A 19,178-nucleotide genomic window follows, 5' to 3' on the forward strand; every position below is an offset into this window, starting at 1 on the left:
CAAGAAGAAAATCTTGCAGTCAAGATTCCCAGATCTATCATTTGATTACTACTCTGACCCAACAGCACTTGTCATGAGTACCAAATGAGAGAGAGTTGTGTAAAGTTCTCTGTGAATGGTTATTGCCGAAAAAGGACACTTCAGAAGTGGGGTGCATTACCCATAACAGTCTCTAGCACCTTTACCTGACAAGATGAGGCTTAATGAATGCTTGCTCTGGCTGCTCCTGACTCTCAACCTGCAGAGCATCCTCCAGCAACTGGGCTATGACATCCCGGGCAGGCCCCTGTTCTTCTGAGCAAACTGGTGTCTTCATTTCTTGAAGCAATATCAAGTATTTACTTTCTATCTGGCAGAGCTTGGCTTCCAGGCTAGAATACTGCAGAGAATGTGGGGGTTACCTCTATCCAGACAAAGATATGGAAAAAGCAATCCTTAGTTACCTCAAGTAATCAATAATGACCAGTTCAAACTATTAGGAAGTAAGCCAGAGACATACTGTAACAAAGAAGGAATTAATGTATGCCACAGGCCATCTAACATGTTTAAAAGACCTACTGTGGGTGTTGGGTTGTAGTTCAGTGGAAGAGTGCTTGCCTTTCATGTGTGAGGCACTGGGTTTGATCCTCAGCATCACATAAAAATAAACTAAATAAAGTAGAGATATCCATCTACAACTAAAAAGGTTTTGGTTTTTTTTTTTTTTTTTAAAAAAGACCAACTGTGGCCCTCTTCTTCCTTCTAGGGGTATGGCACAGAAGGGTTCTGACAATCAAAGGTCTGGATGCCAATACATGCCTCACTGCCCCCTGCACAGGGCTGAACTGAGCAGCAGAAACCAGGCCACTTGCTAATTACTGAGATCAAACTGGTGCCACTATGCACATTGGCCATGAGTGGCCACCCCATGCCATAGAAACTTTCTTAGGACATTGTGACCCATGTCCAGCTTCCAACTGCCACCTGATCAGACAAATCAAACACACCCTGGAAAACATGCAGGAATAAGGCTTGAGAAGATGTTTTGACAGCTGCTCAAAAATGTACATAAGATATAACATCTGTGGACAAGTGTTAGTTAATTATAACTCACTGGATGATAGCTAGAATGTTTGTGGTCCCTTTACACTTGGAAAAGCCCTTTCTAGTCATAATTATGTCTTGAGTGGAGAGTTGGTGGATTTATAATGGAGTTATTATCCTCACCACCCTGATTTATAGATATGGAACTAAATAGCATAAATCAAAATTCAATTAATCTTAATGATTTTATTTAACACCCACCCCCGCCAAAACACCATTAAAATTGCATACATATAAATGAGAGCCACATCTAAGGGAATTTCTCTTTGCCTTCATCAAAGACAAAGTACATTGCTCTATGACAATGTATACTTTAAATACATTTTGATACCAGTGGTCATATTTCTTCAAGCATGGCAGCTAAACTGGTTTTAAAATACACCCATTTAAAAATGGTTTCCTAACTTTCCCTCCCACCAGGTAATAGAATATGCTCATGCAGACCCACCTTTGCCATGAGATCTCTCTCTCTCCTTTCTGCATTTCTTCGTAGAGCTGAGAGTTCCAAAATTTCTTTATTTAGAAATTTATTTTGGGTTTTGTACCCCTGAAGATTATCCTGTTGGGGCAAAAAACAAAGACCACCAATTCACACTGCTTGAATGTTGACTAATTAACCTATGTAATTAGCATCTTGCTGCCTCACCAAACAGTTCTGCTAAGTTAGGACAAGTTATAATGTACTGGAAGCTATTAATGGGAACTAACTTTCTGACTGATCTTTTTGGCCACGTGTGGCAGTAGAAGGAAGGCAGGCACTGCTGCTGTCATGAAGGAGATGGAAAAAATAGTGACTGAATGGTGGTGATTTTTCTCAACTGATGACAGGAGAGGTAAATAAGACTTATCCTAAGTCTATGCAACTATTTCATCTATTCATATTCACTGAGGTGGTATAAAACAAGCAAAACCTTATGTTCTTCTCTTTTAAACTAGAGAAATGAAACAGATTCTCTGTAGGTTCTCATTTTTATTTATCAAGTTTGTTTAAAAAAAAATGACAAACATGTACAAAAACCCTTAACTGAAATTTATTACAGTAAATAATGAATATCTACAACCTACGATGGATAAGTCACTTAAATGGGCTCTTCCATTTTTTGAAAAATTTCAAACTTATGGAAAAGATGAAAGAAAAGTACCAGAGGAGTAGGACTGTGGTACAGCACTGGCCTAGCATGCACAAGGCCCAGTTCGGTCCCCAGCACTGCAAAGCAAACAACCAAACCAAACAAAACCCAAGAATGCCAGAATGCCATTCACCTAATTCACTGACTGTTAATTTTTGCCATATTTACTTTATGTCCTCAAGAGAAGGTAACAATGGGGCTGGGGTTGTAGCTCTGTGGTGGGGCGCTTGCCTAGCACATGTGAGGCACTGGGTCTGATCCTCAGCACCACATAAAAACAAATAAAGTTAAGTCCATCTACAACCAAAAATATCTTGGAAAAAAAGAGAGCGAATATGACAAGCCAATGACAAGTTCTGCCAAGGTCAAAAACAAGCAAAAAAGGCGCGAAGAATTTTCATGTAAAATGCTATTAAAACAAAGATCATGGAACTTTTTTAGACCATTATAATAATAAAAACAAACAGTGAATTGAAGAAGTTTCTAAACAAAGAGACTAATTAGAACTACCTTTAAGACAGTGATTTCTAAATGCTCCTTATAAATTCAGTCTTTTATAAGTGTGTCCCCTGCCCCCTGCTGTTTGTAATTATTTCTCTTTTATAACCTGATAGGCTGGTGCATGAGGTTCCTGAGGAATCTCTGATCCCTCAGTCACAGAAGAGAGTCTGTTCAGGGCAGCTCCAAGGGCAGGCCAGAGTGGTCAAGGAAGACACTGATCCTCCTGTTATCACAGGAAGGAGATGGCTGCCATTCTCCAGGGATGCATCCACAGACATGCCCCACTCTCCAAACTTGAAAACCCCTGAGGGTAAGCAATTTTTCCCATAAAATGCAGAAGAACTGAAAAAGTTTCAATAGCCCCTTCAATTTCAGACATTTATGGAGCATCTGGTGTAGGTTACAGGTGCCACATGAGGCATGTGCAATTCTTGATCTCATTTACAACTCAGGGAGCCATTCTCATCATTTCTGTCTCCTAGGTAAAGAACTGAGGCACCCATCCAGGAAGCATCTGGCAGGGAAAAGGCTTCTAAGGGCTTGGCCTGGTGGGTTCCCCACCTATGTGCTCAGCCCCAACTCCCACCTGCACTTTGATATGCATCACATCTGATCAGCCTCAGCAAGACAAGTCCTTAAAACACCAAATGTCAAACCCAAAAGGAGTTCCACTGATTTTGTTTTCTGACCTGAATCATGGTGTCCTCCTCTCTCCTAACATCTTAGCAGTGAACAAACACATTACCACAAGGCAGGCCAATCAAAGGCAGGTGGACTGGAGAGCAACTGAAGAATATACTCAGCAATGATGGGCAGAGACCAGTGACACGAGATGGGACAGTAAGAGCAAGTCATTATTGTGTCACATCTACGTCTTTTTTTTTTTAAGTTTTCTGTAGTTTTAATTTTATTTTTGACAGTAGAATACATTTATTCATTTTGATAGAACATAAATAAATGGAGTGTAATCTCTCATTTTTCTGATTATACATATCGTAGGATCACATCGGTTATGCAGCCATACATGTACATGAGGTAATAATGTCTATTTCACTCTACTATCATTCCTAAACTACACTTTGTATTAAAGTCTAAGTAAATCCAGATCATTTATTTTAAGGAGAGTCCTCTAGAAAGAAGAAAGTGAGCACAGCAATGATAACATCTGACAATAAAATCCAGGCACTGTGTGCTTGGGCCCCATGTGGACCACCTCCCTTTAACCTATACAATGCCCTACAGGGTTCCCAGATGAACACACCAAGGCAGATGTGAGGCCACCTGCCCATGGTCACAGTTCCTAAGTGCTCAAGCTGGCTTTGCACCCGGCCAGGCCTGGCTTCAGAGCCTGCACTCAGTATAAATCACCATTACACTGCTCCACAGCCCCTTTCCTGGTGCTTATGATAGCTGTGATTCTGCCTTCATGCTTGTGCCTTCTAAACCAACCTGTGAGCTCTAGGAGGACAGAGACTGTTCCACATGCAGAGCTCAAAGGCTGCTGGCACCTGGCTGAATGAACAGATCAGAGTATAAAGTAGGAAAAGTCGTGTGCATGAAGATACTCACAAAACACAGAAGACACAGATGAAGGGAATGTGGCACAGCCAGAGGATGGACCATGCCAGACTGTTAGTGACAGCAACCCAGGTGCTATTGAATGAAATTCTACAGTTTACCTACTTCAAAAACAGGAGAATGACATGTACATGGAAAAGGCCTGAAAGGAAATGTGGAATAGACAAAGTACTTAAATCACTAGGGTGGTAAAATCCCAGGACCCATATTTTGCCCCACCTCAAAATACTATAGAAACAAAACGTAATCATGTGTCAGTCCACATAAAAGTTAGTAAGGACTGGGGATGTAGCTCAGTGGTGGAGAGCTTGCCTAGAATGCATGAGGAAAAGAAAAAAGAAAAGAAAAGAAAAAGTAAGTTCCAAAAGGACAGAAATCTTTACAGGCCATATCCACTAATAACAGAATAAGAAAAATGACTAGTAAGCAATAATAAAAAGATATACAAAAAAAAGATATACATCTTAAAAATAAAAAATATAAAAACACATTTCAAACATTTATGTTTGTTTATAATGTAAAAATACAGAATAGCTATTTACATATGCAAATTATATCCATATATTTTTTCCCCCATCTAGACGCTTTAAATTTTGGGTCAAAATAGAAAACAACACGTTCTCTTCAACCACACAACCCAGAACTGCCAGACAAGGACAAAACACACGCTGAAACACATACCCTGAGCTCTCCCTCCTCCTCTCTCAAGTCCTTTCAGTCCTTGCAGGGCCACTGCAGGGCAGAGGTGGATTAGGTGTGAACATCTTCTACATGGCAGAGGGGACAGATACTCCCGGCACTGGCACTAACAGGCCCTATGTAGAGCTCTGTCAGGAAACATGAGGTCCTGACCCAGGCTGGTGACACTCTCCCACCTGGAATCCTGTCTCTTAATAAACTGTCCCCACTTAATCTCACTGTTGTGGAATTTTTGAGCCACAGGCCACAGGCCAAGTTGGGGAAAAAGATTTCACAACTGATTCAAAACCATCCCAGTCATTATGCTATAAGGAAAGGGAAGGGGAAAGTCCACTCCGATAAAACCCTGTCAGTGGTCTCCAAAGGGAGCCATGCGGAGTCACAGCAATCATGTGGCACATGCATCACATGCCTGGCTTGGCTCCCTGGGAACACTTGCCCCACACACTTCTCCACTCCAGCATGGCCCATCACAGCCTGGAAACTCAATGCTCTAGCATTAGTCTCCACAAACTACAAAAACAGACAAGCTTGCAAAATGTAAATTTCAACTGGTATTAGCCAAGTATATTACTGACTGGATGTCTATTAGGGTCAGGGATAGTCAAAGCTGTGTATGTAAACAAAACTGACTTCTATTGGTAACACTAACCAAGGCCTCTGTTTTACAGAGGTTATTTTTCTAGTACATTTAAGTATAAAGAAATTATACTGGGTTTTTGTTGTTGTATTGTTTTACTAACAATAATCTATTGTTTTTGTTGTTTTACTAACAAATCTTCACAGCCTCCAATATCCAGGGGATGGTGTCACTGAGATGTGGTCACTGTGAGAGACCATCTACCCATTTCAAAAATGCTGCTGTTATTCCAGGGTTTTTAAACTCCATTTTGAAACTGTTTTCAAGGTCCCTGGCCTGCTCATCATTCACTCATTCAATTTGTTGCCAGTATCTGAAAGAAATGTCAAGGCTTGAAGTGTATGCCCAGTAATAACTTTGATAGTAGCAAACCTTTGCCCTTCAAGGGCAAACTCCATTTGTGGGGGCATGCATCCTTGGAGCCAAATTATTTGCAAGAAGAGAGTGAGGGACACTTTGGGGCCAGGTGGGATTGGTAGCTACAGACTTACCTGGGGTCCACTGGGGTTACCTGGGCTCTCCCCTGTCCTACGGGACACTTGTCCAACTGAAACCTTTCCAACAGAGGTCTCAGGAATTGAACTGGTGGCAGCAAGATTTGGTGACACTTTCTATGGCCTGACAGTGGTACAGGGCCATTCAGTTCTCCCCTCTGGACCAACAAGTTTCTCTGCAGGCATAAGGAGAATTGCCCTTGTGTCCCATAAGAGCTGGGGGCTTCTCCTCCCTCGTCTGCTGGCCACCACCCCAGGTGTGACTTGGAGAGTCACTGTGGTTCAGGAAACAGATTCCCACACCAGGGCTAGCCCAGAGAGAGATGTTGACCTCCCTTCTAAGTGTCAGGACCCTTCCTAGCTTGGGCAGAGCCTAACAGGCCACTTCCCAGGCCTGCAGGTCCACCTCCCCAATTGGTCCTACACTAGTTATTGGGAACAATGCTCCTGCCAAGGCCTGTGTTATGTCCTGTGGTGGGCTGACAAATTAAGTTTGTAGGTATATTCATGTACCTAGAAGGGGCAGGAGATGGCCTCCATAGGTTCTGTGGAATAATGAAGTCCTGTGGGTGGTATAAATAGAAAGGGAAGTTCTAGCTACCTGAAACTGTTCCAAGCAATGGCAACAGTGTTGGACCAAAAGTTTCATTTATCAGAGATGCTCCTTAGAATGTCAAGAGTTATTTAACTATAGCTGGGGATGTAGGTCAGTGGTACAGCACTTGTCTAGAATGTAGGAGGCACTGGGTTCCATCCTCAGCACTGTAAATAATAATAATAAGTTTTTAAAAAACGATTATTACTTAACCAGAAGTTCTGTTACACTTGTCCCCCCTCCCAAAAAAGGGCACAGTTGCTCAGTTGTCTCAACAAATTATCTGACAGAGGCCAGTGCCTGTGGGATGTGATGGAGCTCACTGGTTTCTGGATCTCTGTCACAGGAATCAGACGCTGCGCTTACTTTCAGCCTGTCCAGTTCCAGCTGGTCCTTGCTGACTGGGGCGGTCAAGGGGGAGCCAGGCCCAGAAGAGGGAGAAGTCACGCTGCCCTCAGACTCGCTGAGCTTGATGATGACCTCGTCCTTGGCCTGGATGGTCTCCATCAGCATCCCCAGCTGCTCGTTGAGCTCGCCCACCTTGCTTTTCAGTGTTCTCACTTCCTGCTGGAGACTCTCCTTCTCCAGGGTGAACCTCTCCAGCTGGCTGCTGAGCCCCAGAATCTGGTCGTCCTTTTGATGGAGAAGTTCCAGCAAATCCCCAGGGACCCCCTCACAGAGTCGGCTGCTTGTGAAATACTTGTCATATTGGGATGATCGGACTGTCTGCTGGAGCAGCCGAACCAGCTCCTGGGAGCCAAGAGGAAGATCAGGTGAAGGGCAGGGAGAGCCAAGGCAGGGAGGAAAAGCAGAAATGATGACAAGGCTATAGGGAGCAAGCATTGGAACTTGAGGAAATGCAAAAACTTTACTGGAAACATTTTAATACTGAACTTCCTCTTGAAAGATCTCGAAAATAGAAAGAAAAAAAATATTTACTCCATGAAGACTGACTGTAGAGAACAATAATAGGAAACAGGAAATAATGGAGTGCATACTGTAATTAGCATTGGTTCCTGGCAAATATTCATCAGTATTAGAGACTCTGGGCTCTGAGATTCACTGAACTGCTGAGCAGTTAAGTTTAATTTGGTTTGATCAGCTCATAAAGAAACTATGCTGTTCAACAGGACATGGAAACTCTTTAAATTGTTAAAGAACTCTGGGCTGAAGCCATATTTAGGGAGTCGGCCTCAGGGGCAGAACTGGGTGAAATTGCTGAGAGCACTGTCCTGTGACCTCTTTTAAGGGACCTTCTCTCTCCCTGGAAATTCAAAGACTGGGCAGAGTGGTAGAGCCCAGCATGGTGCCACTGCAACATGAAGTTCTAGGGGAGAAGCACCTCCTGGGAGATGGACCGTGAACCAGGCTTTCCTCCTTGGTCTCGACCTGCACAAGTGGGGTAAGACAGAAGTCTGAAGGTCAGTTACCTTCTGACTGGACAGGTCCTTCCTCAGTCGCTCCAGTTCCTCCTGCTGGCTCTGAACCTGCAGCTGCAACTCAGAGGCTGGTTTGCTTATGCCACCACCTGACATCCCCTCGCTGGAAGGGTCACCACTGCTGTGACGATTTTTGTATGATCCAATTATGTCCTTCAAAGGGCGTTTTCCTTTGTAGGGGTTACGTCCAAAGTCAAAGGGGAATCCTGAGGCAGTTACTCCTACATAAAACAAAACTTGCTTTTTTAAGAGCAGGCCAAATCTTCCATTTGGAAACTACAATAAAATAGTGTTCTAATGAATCACCCTCCTGGGAGTTTGTATTCACCATCCTCATAATTCTAGAGAATGATCAAACCAAAGATAATGTCTCCACTGAATCTCTCCTCAGAAGACTACCAGGTGGTCACTTTAAAAGATACTAGAGCTGGGCACAGTGGCGTACACTTGTAATCCTAGCAGCCTGGGAGACTGAGGCAGGAGGATTGTAAGTTCAAAGCCAGCCTTAGTAATTCAGCAAAACCCTAACCAACTTAGCAAGACTCTGTCTTAAGACAAAAAAAATGAAATCGGCTAGGGATGTGGCTCAGTGGTTGAATTCTTGTTGCCAAAAAAAAAAAAAAAAAAAAAAAAGAAAAGAAAAGACATACTAGGGATCCTTGGCTTCCTATTTTTGCTAATCTGTCTTTTGTTTAAAAAAGAACCAAATGCATATTTTTAAGAATTATAAACACATATTTTAAAGCCATGACTTTAAGCAAAAATGAGTATTTTTAAAATATCATGCAATCCAAATAAATTTTAGTGTAGACGGCATCAAATACATAAGTCAAAATATAAATAGGGGACCCAAAAGGGCATATACTGTAAAAATTGATTTATCTAAAACTGGGAGCAGCACAGTGGTCCCTGGAAGAAAGGGCAGTTGGCAGCTGGCACCTACGCAAGCACTGGTTACATGGTGTGTTTTCTTTGTGACAATTCATGAAGCAACTCTCACTTGTGAACTTTTCTGTATATGATGTCTTGAGATAAAGTTTACTTAAAAACAGAGGGAAAAAAGACAAGGAAGGGTAGTCTGCTTCCTACAAATAACATGAACAATAAAGATGGTGAACTGATTATTAGAGTTGATACAGGAAATGCTCACAAATCAAGGAAGATCAAAGTCCAAAGACATCAGTGTGTTTCAAAGAGCTCTCCCTCACAGGAAAGTAGGGCTGGGCAGAAGCTGAAACAGCTGTTGCTAGTTAGCAAAACACTCTCCAACAGTGCTGAGAGATTCTCAACCCTTCCAAGGCACTAGTCACACTGATTCACCCTTCCCAATCTTGCTCACATTCATGCCTTCCGTTTCATTCTGTTTCTGCTAGAAGTCAGAGGAAGAGTGCTCATTTTCAATGATCAAAAGATCCAGTCCAAATCATTCTTCCAGGAAGCATTCCCAGGTCACAGTGAGACTGTCCTGGGTACTCCCATTGACGGTCATGCCCTGGGCAGCTAGTGTTCCACCAGCTACCAAGTACACTATGACACATGGGCGGTGGGTTTCACAACATGGTTCTATGGAACATGAGGTAAGCCCCCTCTCAAAGTGAATTATGGATGGCCTTTCCCAGGAGACAAAAAATCCTTTTGTAAATCCTTGCTCTTCCTATAAAGATTTCCCAAAATTATGCCTCCTGTTCTTGCTGGTCCATTCTGAATCAAGCATAAGGCAAAATTTCAAAATTATTTATTGTAATTTTGTTTAAAATACTAATACTACCTTAATGAATCAGTGAATCTAGATTATGAATGTCTACTACAATCATTAAGCAAAAGGCTCATGGAGAATATTATGAAAGGACCAGACTGATCCCCCTAAACCCTGATCAACTGAAATATTATCAGAGAAAAAACCAGACATGGTGTGGCTCCAGAGGTGATGCAACAGCAAGTAAATAGCACCCTGTCTCCAAGAAAATGTAGTCTTGTTCAAATTAAAAGTCAACCCTGAATCTGAGCAGGCCTCTAGCTATGACTAGCAGCATGGAGGAAATGCAAGGAATGGAGGAATATGTTAAATGATCACCATTCCCACCCCAAAATATACAGTTAGCAAAATCCAGAGGTGGGAAAGTCTTAGCTTGAGGATCTGATTTCCTCCACACATAAGGCAGGGGGCAGGGAAGGGGAAAGGAAGCGGTTTGGATAAAAGAGACTTAAGAAGGCTTGTCACTAAATACAACGTGTGATGTGGGGAGCCATCCTTATCTAGCAGAACAGACAAGGTTGAGCCATGGAACACAGAGGCCTGACTTCCAGGAACTGGCTACCAGGAAGGACTGTCCCAGATCCCCAAGGAGTATAAGGTGCTATGTGGGAGTGGTTCTCTGGTTCTGATAGTTTCCCTAAGCAAATTGGTTCCTGTAACTCCACCCCATTCTGTTTATCACAGAAGAAGCCCCTCCCATTCCAGGTCCCTGTACCTGTGTGACTATAAATAAGAGGGTTGGGCTACTTCATGTTGTTAGAGGCCAGATCTGGTATGGCCAGATCCATCAAGCCCCCTCTCATTTAAAGAGTATTGGCTCTTGAAGATTTATTAATTAGATAGGTTTATGGGTAATTGATTGATTTATAGTCAACATCGTCCTCTAGCAGTTAACCCTTTTCTCATCCATGCGGGACATGGCTGAGAAACCCCCACAGTGTGAGCCTTGGTTGGATCTTCATTTGAACAAACTGAATACTTATGAAACAACTGGGGACTTAGACACTATAAAGGATTTACTATAACTGCTTTCAGATGTAATAATTGAAGCTATAGTTGTAAATTTTTTAAAAAAGAGTTATCTCTTAGAGATCCCTATTAAGTATTTACAAATGTCCAGAATTTAGAATAATATAGCTTGGTGGTGTGTGCAAGAAAGGGTAGAAGCTGAGAGGAGACAAAGACAGAATAAGAGAGACTATAAGTTCAAAACTAAGAAAGCTGGTGATGGGTGCTATAGCTTATATCTTGAATATCCCCAAAGGCTAAAAAGTCTTGGTCCCCAGCTTGGTATTACTGCAAGGTGGTAGCAACTTTAAGAGGTGGGGCCTGGTGGCAGGTCTTTTGGTCACTGGAGTATGCCCACTCCAGGGATCTTAGCCCCTTTCTCCTCTAATACTTTTTCCTCCCTGGACATGAAGTGAACAGCTTTACTCTGCCACACATTTTTGCCATGCTGTGCTGCCACAGGCCCAAAGCAATGAGCAAGTGACTAAAACCCCCCAAGCCAAGAGTCAAAATAACCCTTTTCTCTCCTTAAGTTGATTACCTCAGGTATTTGTTACAGTAATGAAAAGCTGACTAACACAATGTGTATACCAGAATTGATGACACTATATTCTCTTCATCTGAATACAACTCCAATTTCTGTAAATAAAGCTTTTTAAATTAATATTTCCATATAGAGCAACATGATTTCCAGATCTTCTATCTCCTGGAAAAGGTTAACAGTCATTGGACTAGTCATTTATTCTTATAGCATTTCATTTTTCAAGTCTTTATACTTTATGTCCCACAGGGAGAACACAAGCCCCTGTTGGGTCCTACACTTCTAGAAATACCTACCAATAAAGTAACTCCCATGTCACAGGGTTAACAGAAGGCAGCAGAGAAAGAGACAGAGCACAGGAACATGTTGTACCTTTGTTTCCCTCAGGCATCTGCTTCTTTCTTTCTTCTTGTACCATGGATTCCTCCAGGTCCTTAGAGGGTGGGTCTAAAAGTTCCCACTCTTCATTGGTATAAAACACAGTCTTCCGACTATCACTATGCCCTCGCCCAGGACGGAAAGATGACATTGAATTTCTATTGGGAAAAAAAAAGGAACGTGTTATTTAAAAACATGGAAAAGTAAAACAAGTATACATTGTTCACAAAAATTAAAATTAAAAGATCAGAAAACACCAAATGGTGGTTAGGTTATGGAGAAATGGGAAATTTTATACATTGCTGGTGGGAACATAAACCAGTACTTTTATCATGTAGTGTAATTCAACAGTACACCATTAAGTGGAAGAAGTACCTCTCCAAGATCCTAGCATTTTCTGAAACTCTTATATGTGTTCATAAGAAGACACAAGAACATTCACTGCAGCACTGCTAGTATTTAAAAAAAAAAAGTAAAATGACCTAAACATCCATCAACAGAATAAACTGTAGCAAATTCATATAATCAAGTGCTATACAGCACTTAAAATGAATTCATTCATTTTAATATTTATTGAATGCCTACTATGTATTAGGCACTATCTGGGTGCTTGGGATACCACAGTGAACAAAATCGCAAGAGTATTATCCTTGTGGAACATGTATATTGCAGTTAGAGCTACATGCATCACGGGGAGAACTGTTTCTTTAATGCTGACGAAAAAGGAAACTGAAAAATAGGTAGTGCATGAAATTATTTTAAATGCTCATGATAACATTATTAACAGATTATTTAGGACACATACATATAGTGTCCTATATGTGTATAGTTTAAAAAACCCACATAAGAATGACAACCATCAATTATAGAACACGATTAACTGTGTAGAGAGCAAGGCAAGAATAGGATCATGAAGAGAGAATTTTAACTGCATTTACAATATTTTTGTTTCTCAAAATGCAGCACAAATAAGAGAAAGTTATAAAGCTGGGTAATGACTACCCAAGTAGTCAATATGCTATATAGTTGCCTGTGTGCTAAGAATATTTCATTAGAAGTTTTAAAAACTAGGTTTGAATTTCTGCTTCTAGTGAAGATGGAATAACAGGGCCTGGATTTACTCACTCCCCTGAAAAACTAAAAAACTGAACAAAACAAGGGAAAAAATGGTTTCCAGGCATTGGCCATCATGCATCTCAGGACAATGATCCCTGAGAGAGGGAAAATAATTGAGGTGGGCCCCACCACTGCCCTGGATTACTGCCTAGAGAGGGTTTCCAGGCCATGGAGTATATAGGGAGGCCCTGGAAGAGCCCTGAAGCTCCCTGAGTTGAAAAGACAAAGCAAGAGGCCCAGGGTAGAGGGACCAGAGAACTCGAGATGGGTGAGCTGCTCGAGGAAAAGCTGCAGAGATCCTGGATGGTCCCTGTGCTTTCAGCTGAGTACGGATCAGGGTTTGTGTATAAGAGAGTTATTAAGAGGACTGGGAAATAACCACCTGAGAGGAGCAAGGGGAACAATCCCTGAGGTTCACACAAGGCCAGGAGAGGTACCTCATTCCACCAGTTAGAGTGGAAAACCTCACCATTCACAGATAGGGTGCTCAGAAGGGTTACCAATATAATATCAGACTAATGAATGTGCTCATTATACCAACAAAGTTTAAAAGCAAATTTCAAGAGGATCAAACTGTTTCTGAATAATTTCATTTTATTCAAGAACAAAGCTCAAGCATATTTATAGGAAAACAAAACAAAACAAAATCTAGCACACAAAAAGGTAAAATTTGGACTGGGGTTGTGGCTCAATGGTGGAGCACTAGCCTAGCACATGTGAGGCACTGGGTTCGATCCTCAGCACCACATAAAAATAAATAAATAAAGGTATTGTATCCATCTGTAACTAAAAATATTTTTTAAAAAAGGTGAATTCATACTATCTGGTATTCAGTTTAAAAAGTAGAAAAACACCACTCAGAACAAGAACACTCAATCAACAGAAACAGATCCAGAAGTGATAAATGATAAGATCAGGAGACAAGGACTTTAAACATTATAATGATTTCTCATGTTCAAGAAACTAGAAGAAAGACTGAACATGTTTTGTACCTGGAAGATGTTTAAAAGATCCAAATCATATTTTTAGGGATAAAACCTCAATATCTGTGTTGAAAAAACACTGGGTGGGATTGACAGCAGACTAGATACTGAAGAAGGAAAGATAAGTAGAATTGATGATTCTGCAATACGAACTACCCCAAATGAAACAGAGAGAAAAGACAGACAGATGGACAGATTAGTGAACCATGGAACAACATCAAGCAGCCTATATACATGTCATTGGTGTCCCTGAGGGAGAGTAGGAGGGGAAACAAAAAAGTATGTGAAGAAATAATGACCAAAATGTTTCCAAATTTGATGAAAATTATATACCCATAAATCCAAGAAGTTTAACAAACTTAAAGCACAGGAATCATAAAGAAAACTGGACCATGGCACATCATAATCAATTGCCCTAAACCAATAATCCAAAATGTTTTTAAAATGTAAATTTAATTTGCAAGAGAAAGAAAGGAACTGTCAAATTTTCATTGCTAAATGGCCAAAATGTATGTGTTTCCTATAAAGAGACATCTCATATTAATTCAACTTTTCAACTAAAAATCACTTGAGCAGTTGGAAGGGCTGGGAGAAGGGCATGTTCACATGAATTACCTTACCTAACCCAAATTACTGGAACATGGGACAAGCATCACTATCTCAATGAACATGCAGAAGTAGTGTGGCTAAACCACACCACTGGCCTGTGGCATGATCAGGCTGAGCCTACTCTTTGACTCTAAAGTCCTTTGCTACACTATAAGGTCTAACGTCTGATGGGGCAGTTGCTACATTGAAAAATACAACTAAACCTGTTGGAAAGACAGAGATAAGCACTCAGTGCCTATTTAAGATAGACCAATTCCTGGACGCAGGACTAAGGAGGCTCGGCTCCCAGGGAGGGAACCTGAGCAGGGAAACTTCTTTGCTATGCTGCATCCAGCTTCCTCACTGGGATTTGGAACCTCAAGGCTGGTTGTGATTTCAGTTATCCAATTAAACCACACAGAGGGGTTCTAGTCAATTCCCTACAATAACCCAGAGAGCAAGATATTGTTGTAAACTAATTTTACAAACACAGTACTGTGAAGAAAAATATTTTAAAATAGGTTCTCTGGAAGAAAAGAGAAACTCTCACAAAGGCTCGATCTACTTCTGCTCATTTTTTGACACAACTGGTTCATCACTTTGCCTAGCACTAGCTGCCCCAGTCTTGCCACACTACAAAGATACAGTGGCCCTGCCTATGGCAGGGTCTCACCATGGTCTTCCCTCTAGTGGCATGTTACCATTCACCACCAACTTTAGAAGTTAAATCTTCCTTGCCATTTGTCCAGGCTTCAAACTGTGTCCTCCTCTGCTCACTGGGTTCTTAAAGGGTGAATGCAGGAAGGAGAAATGAGAGCAGCGGAGACACCCACAGGCCTGGGCAGGAAGAACGGCGATTTCAATGGCTCTGCACCCTCCTTCCCCTTATGGGGTTTCACAGTTTCCAGTCTGTCGCAAGGCCCTCTTGCACAAAGCCACACTCTCACCTGCAGCTGAGGGACAGCCTTGGGGGTACAGTGCCACCTGCCAAGCCTTGGGTAATGAAGACATGAGGTCAGGCTCAAAGTGAAAGTCTCTTTAAGCCTAAACACAATTAACCAATTCCCGGGTGAGCACTTCCATTGTGAAACCCAATTCTGTGATTATGCAACAAGGGGGTCATTACAGTACACATTTCTCAAACACATTTGTCCCACCCACGCTGCCCAGCAGAGACCATGAAGTGACCATGCATGCAGCCTGTGCTCTGTATGGTGGTGTCCACAGCTCATTTACATGATGTTCTTTGGGTTTCTGTTATTTTTCAACTGTGCCTGCTCCCAAATACCCAACTCTGGTTTGAGGAGTCTTTGAAAAGGACTTGAATGACCCTCCAGGCTTCATGCTAGGGCCTGCTGTATTGCCCAAAAGACACTCAGTTGCTCTGATCTGCAGTCGAAAGTCAGCACTAGGAGCAAAACAGTTACCTTAAAGGCTGCAGTCTCCAGCCTGAGCTCTCTTAAACCAACATCAGCAATCTGTACCACCACTAAGAAAGCCTTTCCAGGTTCCCAGATTTCACACTGATTTTTCTACATAAAGAGTCCAACTAAAACAGTAATAATATATTCAATTCTGGTAATCAGCTGGAATTTAAAAGTTGATAAGTGTTGGGAAATGGCTCATCAAATCTCTCCAGAGCTAACAGTTCCATGAACCACGTTTCAAGCAGCACCCCCACCTCTCCAGTGATGGGATGAGACACTGGGGCAGAGCTTGGATTTTCTTGGACACTGAAGGTCAGGAAGGAAGCAGGTTGCCCTGGCCACCATTCAGTTTCTTCCCTCTGACTACAGGCCATGGTCAAAGAACATTCCCACCTCCACCCAGGACCTCCCTGGCTTCCAGCTCCTCTTCTGTTTTCACTGCTGCCATCAGTGCCTCAAGCCCCTGGCATGACAGCTTACACCATGCATGCAACACACCCTGTGCTGATGTGTTTAGCTCTGCACTGGCCTTTCCCTTTGGCAGGTCCTCCCCATCCCTCAAGTCTTATGTCCAAACTCATCTTCACAGCAAAACCTTCCCTCACCAGCCTCCCCCAACCAATGTCCCTAAAGAATAAGCCACTTCCTCCCCAGGGCTCCCAGGGCAGCAAAAGCATGCTAGGTTTAGCCTTCATCTGCACCCTGCAGCACCTGGTGATAGAGACTCACATGCCTGCCTGCCTCTCTCCAGGAAGGACCACACCCACCTCACAGGCAGGGAGGGACTGCCTCTCAAGGGAATGTCCTCCCAGCAGCCACACAGTGGAGGGGAAGAGGACTGGGGAAAGGTGACTGGGAAGGAACACCAGGTTACACTCCCAGGGTAGGGCAGTCCTTCAGAGCAATGTGTCCCAAACTGTGGATGGTAAGCCACGAGGAGGCCAAGACATTAAAGGAAGAAGCTATGAAATCAATTTTCAGGGACATGAAGAGTGGGGTTTTTTTTTTGTTTGTTTTTTTGATTGTTTGTTTGTTTTGGGGTACTGGGAATTAAACCAGGGTACTTTAGCATTGACTTGTACTCTCAGCCCTTTTTAAAAATTTGACATAGGATCATGCTAAATTGCTTAGGGACTTGCTATGTTGCTGAGGATCACCTCGAACTTACGATTCTCCTGCCTCAGCCTCCCAGTCACTGGGATTATAGGTAAGCACCACCACATCCAGATAAAGAGCATGTTTTTAGAGACTGACAGAGAAAATAATACTTAACTCTTCTAAATGCAGCAATGACAATTTTCAGTTATATGCACACACCAATAGTATACATATCATATTTGCTATGGGTTTCCTGACAAAAACGTGACCAGTGATATGAGAGGTAAATACCATTCCCAGGAGGCCAAATGGTAAGGACCTTGATGCAAAGCCCTGAAGTCCTAACAAGGGAGGGAGCAAGGCTAAGACAGGTAGGAGTGAACAGTGCAACCCACATGTGCACAGGGTAGGAGAGAGACAAGTCTCAAGTGGCAAGAGAAGCAGAGCAGTTCTGCCCAGTAAGAGTGCGGAGTCCTTCTTTCATCACCCTTGCTCGGGTTCTGGAACCCATCGTGTGCCAGGCACCATGTGAAATGCTGGAGAAACCCCAGGGAAAGACAGGGCCCTTGTCACAGTGGAGATCCCAGTCTTGTAAGGGAGGCAGACCCCAGATAACTAAAAATGGTGGCAAGGACCAAGAAGGAGAGAAGCACTGCTGTGAGGTTCCCCCGAAGGGTGAGCAGGAAGAACCAAGAGGCAAAAGAGCCCTCCCCACAAAGGGACTGCCAGAGGCAGAGTCCTGGAGGGGAGATGGTGCAATTAGAGAACTGAAAGAAACCAAGTGAACCTGCAACAGAGAGGATAGGTGTCAGACCCCCCTGGACTCTGAAGGCCACATTCAGCAGCATGTTCAGAAGCACAGCCTCCAACCTAAAGCAATGAGAAGCTTCTAGAAGGTTGAGACGATAAATGAATTGATTCAGGCCACTGAGAATAGAGCCCCTGCAATAGGTGGACCCAGGACTGGCAGAATGTAAACAGACCGCTTATTAGACCCCAACAGGAAATGTAATAGACAGTCTGGGTCAATTGCTCCCTTGGTGGCCCAGACAAGGCACTGAGGTTCTCTGAGCCCAGGTTCCTATGCTCAGTCTGATGACTACACATCCCAGCCACAGTTAAGGTGTCTGAGTCTCTATGCAGAAGTTATCACTTTTTAATGACTGTAGTAGAATCCATGGATCAGTGTCATGCAACTGTGGCCCTTCTAATGAGAAGGTCCCTATAAGTGTGTGGATAGAGTTGAGATCAAGAGGACTGCTAAGCACAACCTCGTGCTCCCCAGGGAGCTGTCAGGAAGACTGGGCACTGATGCCAGCAACACATGCACAGTCCTGCCAACTTCCTGCAGTCATTGAAATGCCACAGCCCCAGAAGCTAGTCACCTTCCTTTATGCTTCCCTCTCTAAAAGGCCTGGCTTTGAAAACGTCTGTGTGAGGCGGCTGCATGGTGACTATATTCCCCTTCCTTCTTGGCAAAGATAGAGCTGTGCCTTACAACAAGGAAAATACAAATAAATACAGCTTTACCATTACGACATGAACAACTTCCTCAAATTCACGATACATCTGGGTACCTGCTTTGGGCTGCTGTGCACTAGGGCTAAAGAGATGAATCACCAGGAACAGTCCTCGACAGCAAAACTCTAACAGATTCCTGAGAACAGCAGTCATGCAACACAATTTTTTATACTATGCCTGAGGGGCCAAGAGAGAAGCAGAAACAAAGGGTCAGACTACAGAAAACTGTAGAGTCAGCAGAAGAACCCCCCTGAGGCAAGCCTGAGGGTGAGCACACCTTCCCAGTCAGCAATGCTTCACACCTACCTGGAAAAGGCCCCCTCTCCACCTGACACAACAAAGAAGGGAGGCCCACTCCACTTACCACTCTGGGGAATTGGAGTAATGGCAGGGGCAGCAATGCCTGCAGAACTGAATCCTGTAGCCACCTTTTGTCAAGCACTTACAAAGAGTCAGACACTGTGTGAAGCATCTCCTTCTTACACCCACCATTTACCAATGGAAAAAATAAAGCTCAGAAGTTAAATAACTCAACATCACACAGCTAAGAGAAGGACTGGGATTCCAAAACCTAATTCAACACCACTAGCTATGATTGACCCC

The 19,178-nt window shown here is 42.9% G+C and overlaps 1 protein-coding gene across 3 annotated transcripts in view; it reads right to left on the reverse strand.

The window, feature by feature from the left end:
• The window catches only part of Tbc1d2b (TBC1 domain family member 2B), a 74,539-nt gene that overhangs the window by 21,587 nt on the left and 33,774 nt on the right, over window positions 1-19,178 (reverse strand). For all 3 annotated transcript variants that reach the window (XM_047538568.1, XM_047538569.1, XM_047538570.1), the window contains 5 exons: window positions 11,837-12,000; window positions 8,151-8,380; window positions 7,087-7,470; window positions 1,532-1,642; window positions 186-379 (listed from right to left, as the gene is read on the reverse strand). In XM_047538568.1, the coding sequence (XP_047394524.1) occupies window positions 186-379; window positions 1,532-1,642; window positions 7,087-7,470; window positions 8,151-8,380; window positions 11,837-12,000 (1,083 nt within the window). The remainder of the gene's footprint in view (window positions 1-185; window positions 380-1,531; window positions 1,643-7,086; window positions 7,471-8,150; window positions 8,381-11,836; window positions 12,001-19,178) is intronic.

The sequence above is a fragment of the Sciurus carolinensis genome, chromosome 2, assembly GCF_902686445.1.
Source record: "Sciurus carolinensis chromosome 2, mSciCar1.2, whole genome shotgun sequence".
Lineage (NCBI taxonomy): Eukaryota > Metazoa > Chordata > Mammalia > Rodentia > Sciuridae > Sciurus > Sciurus carolinensis.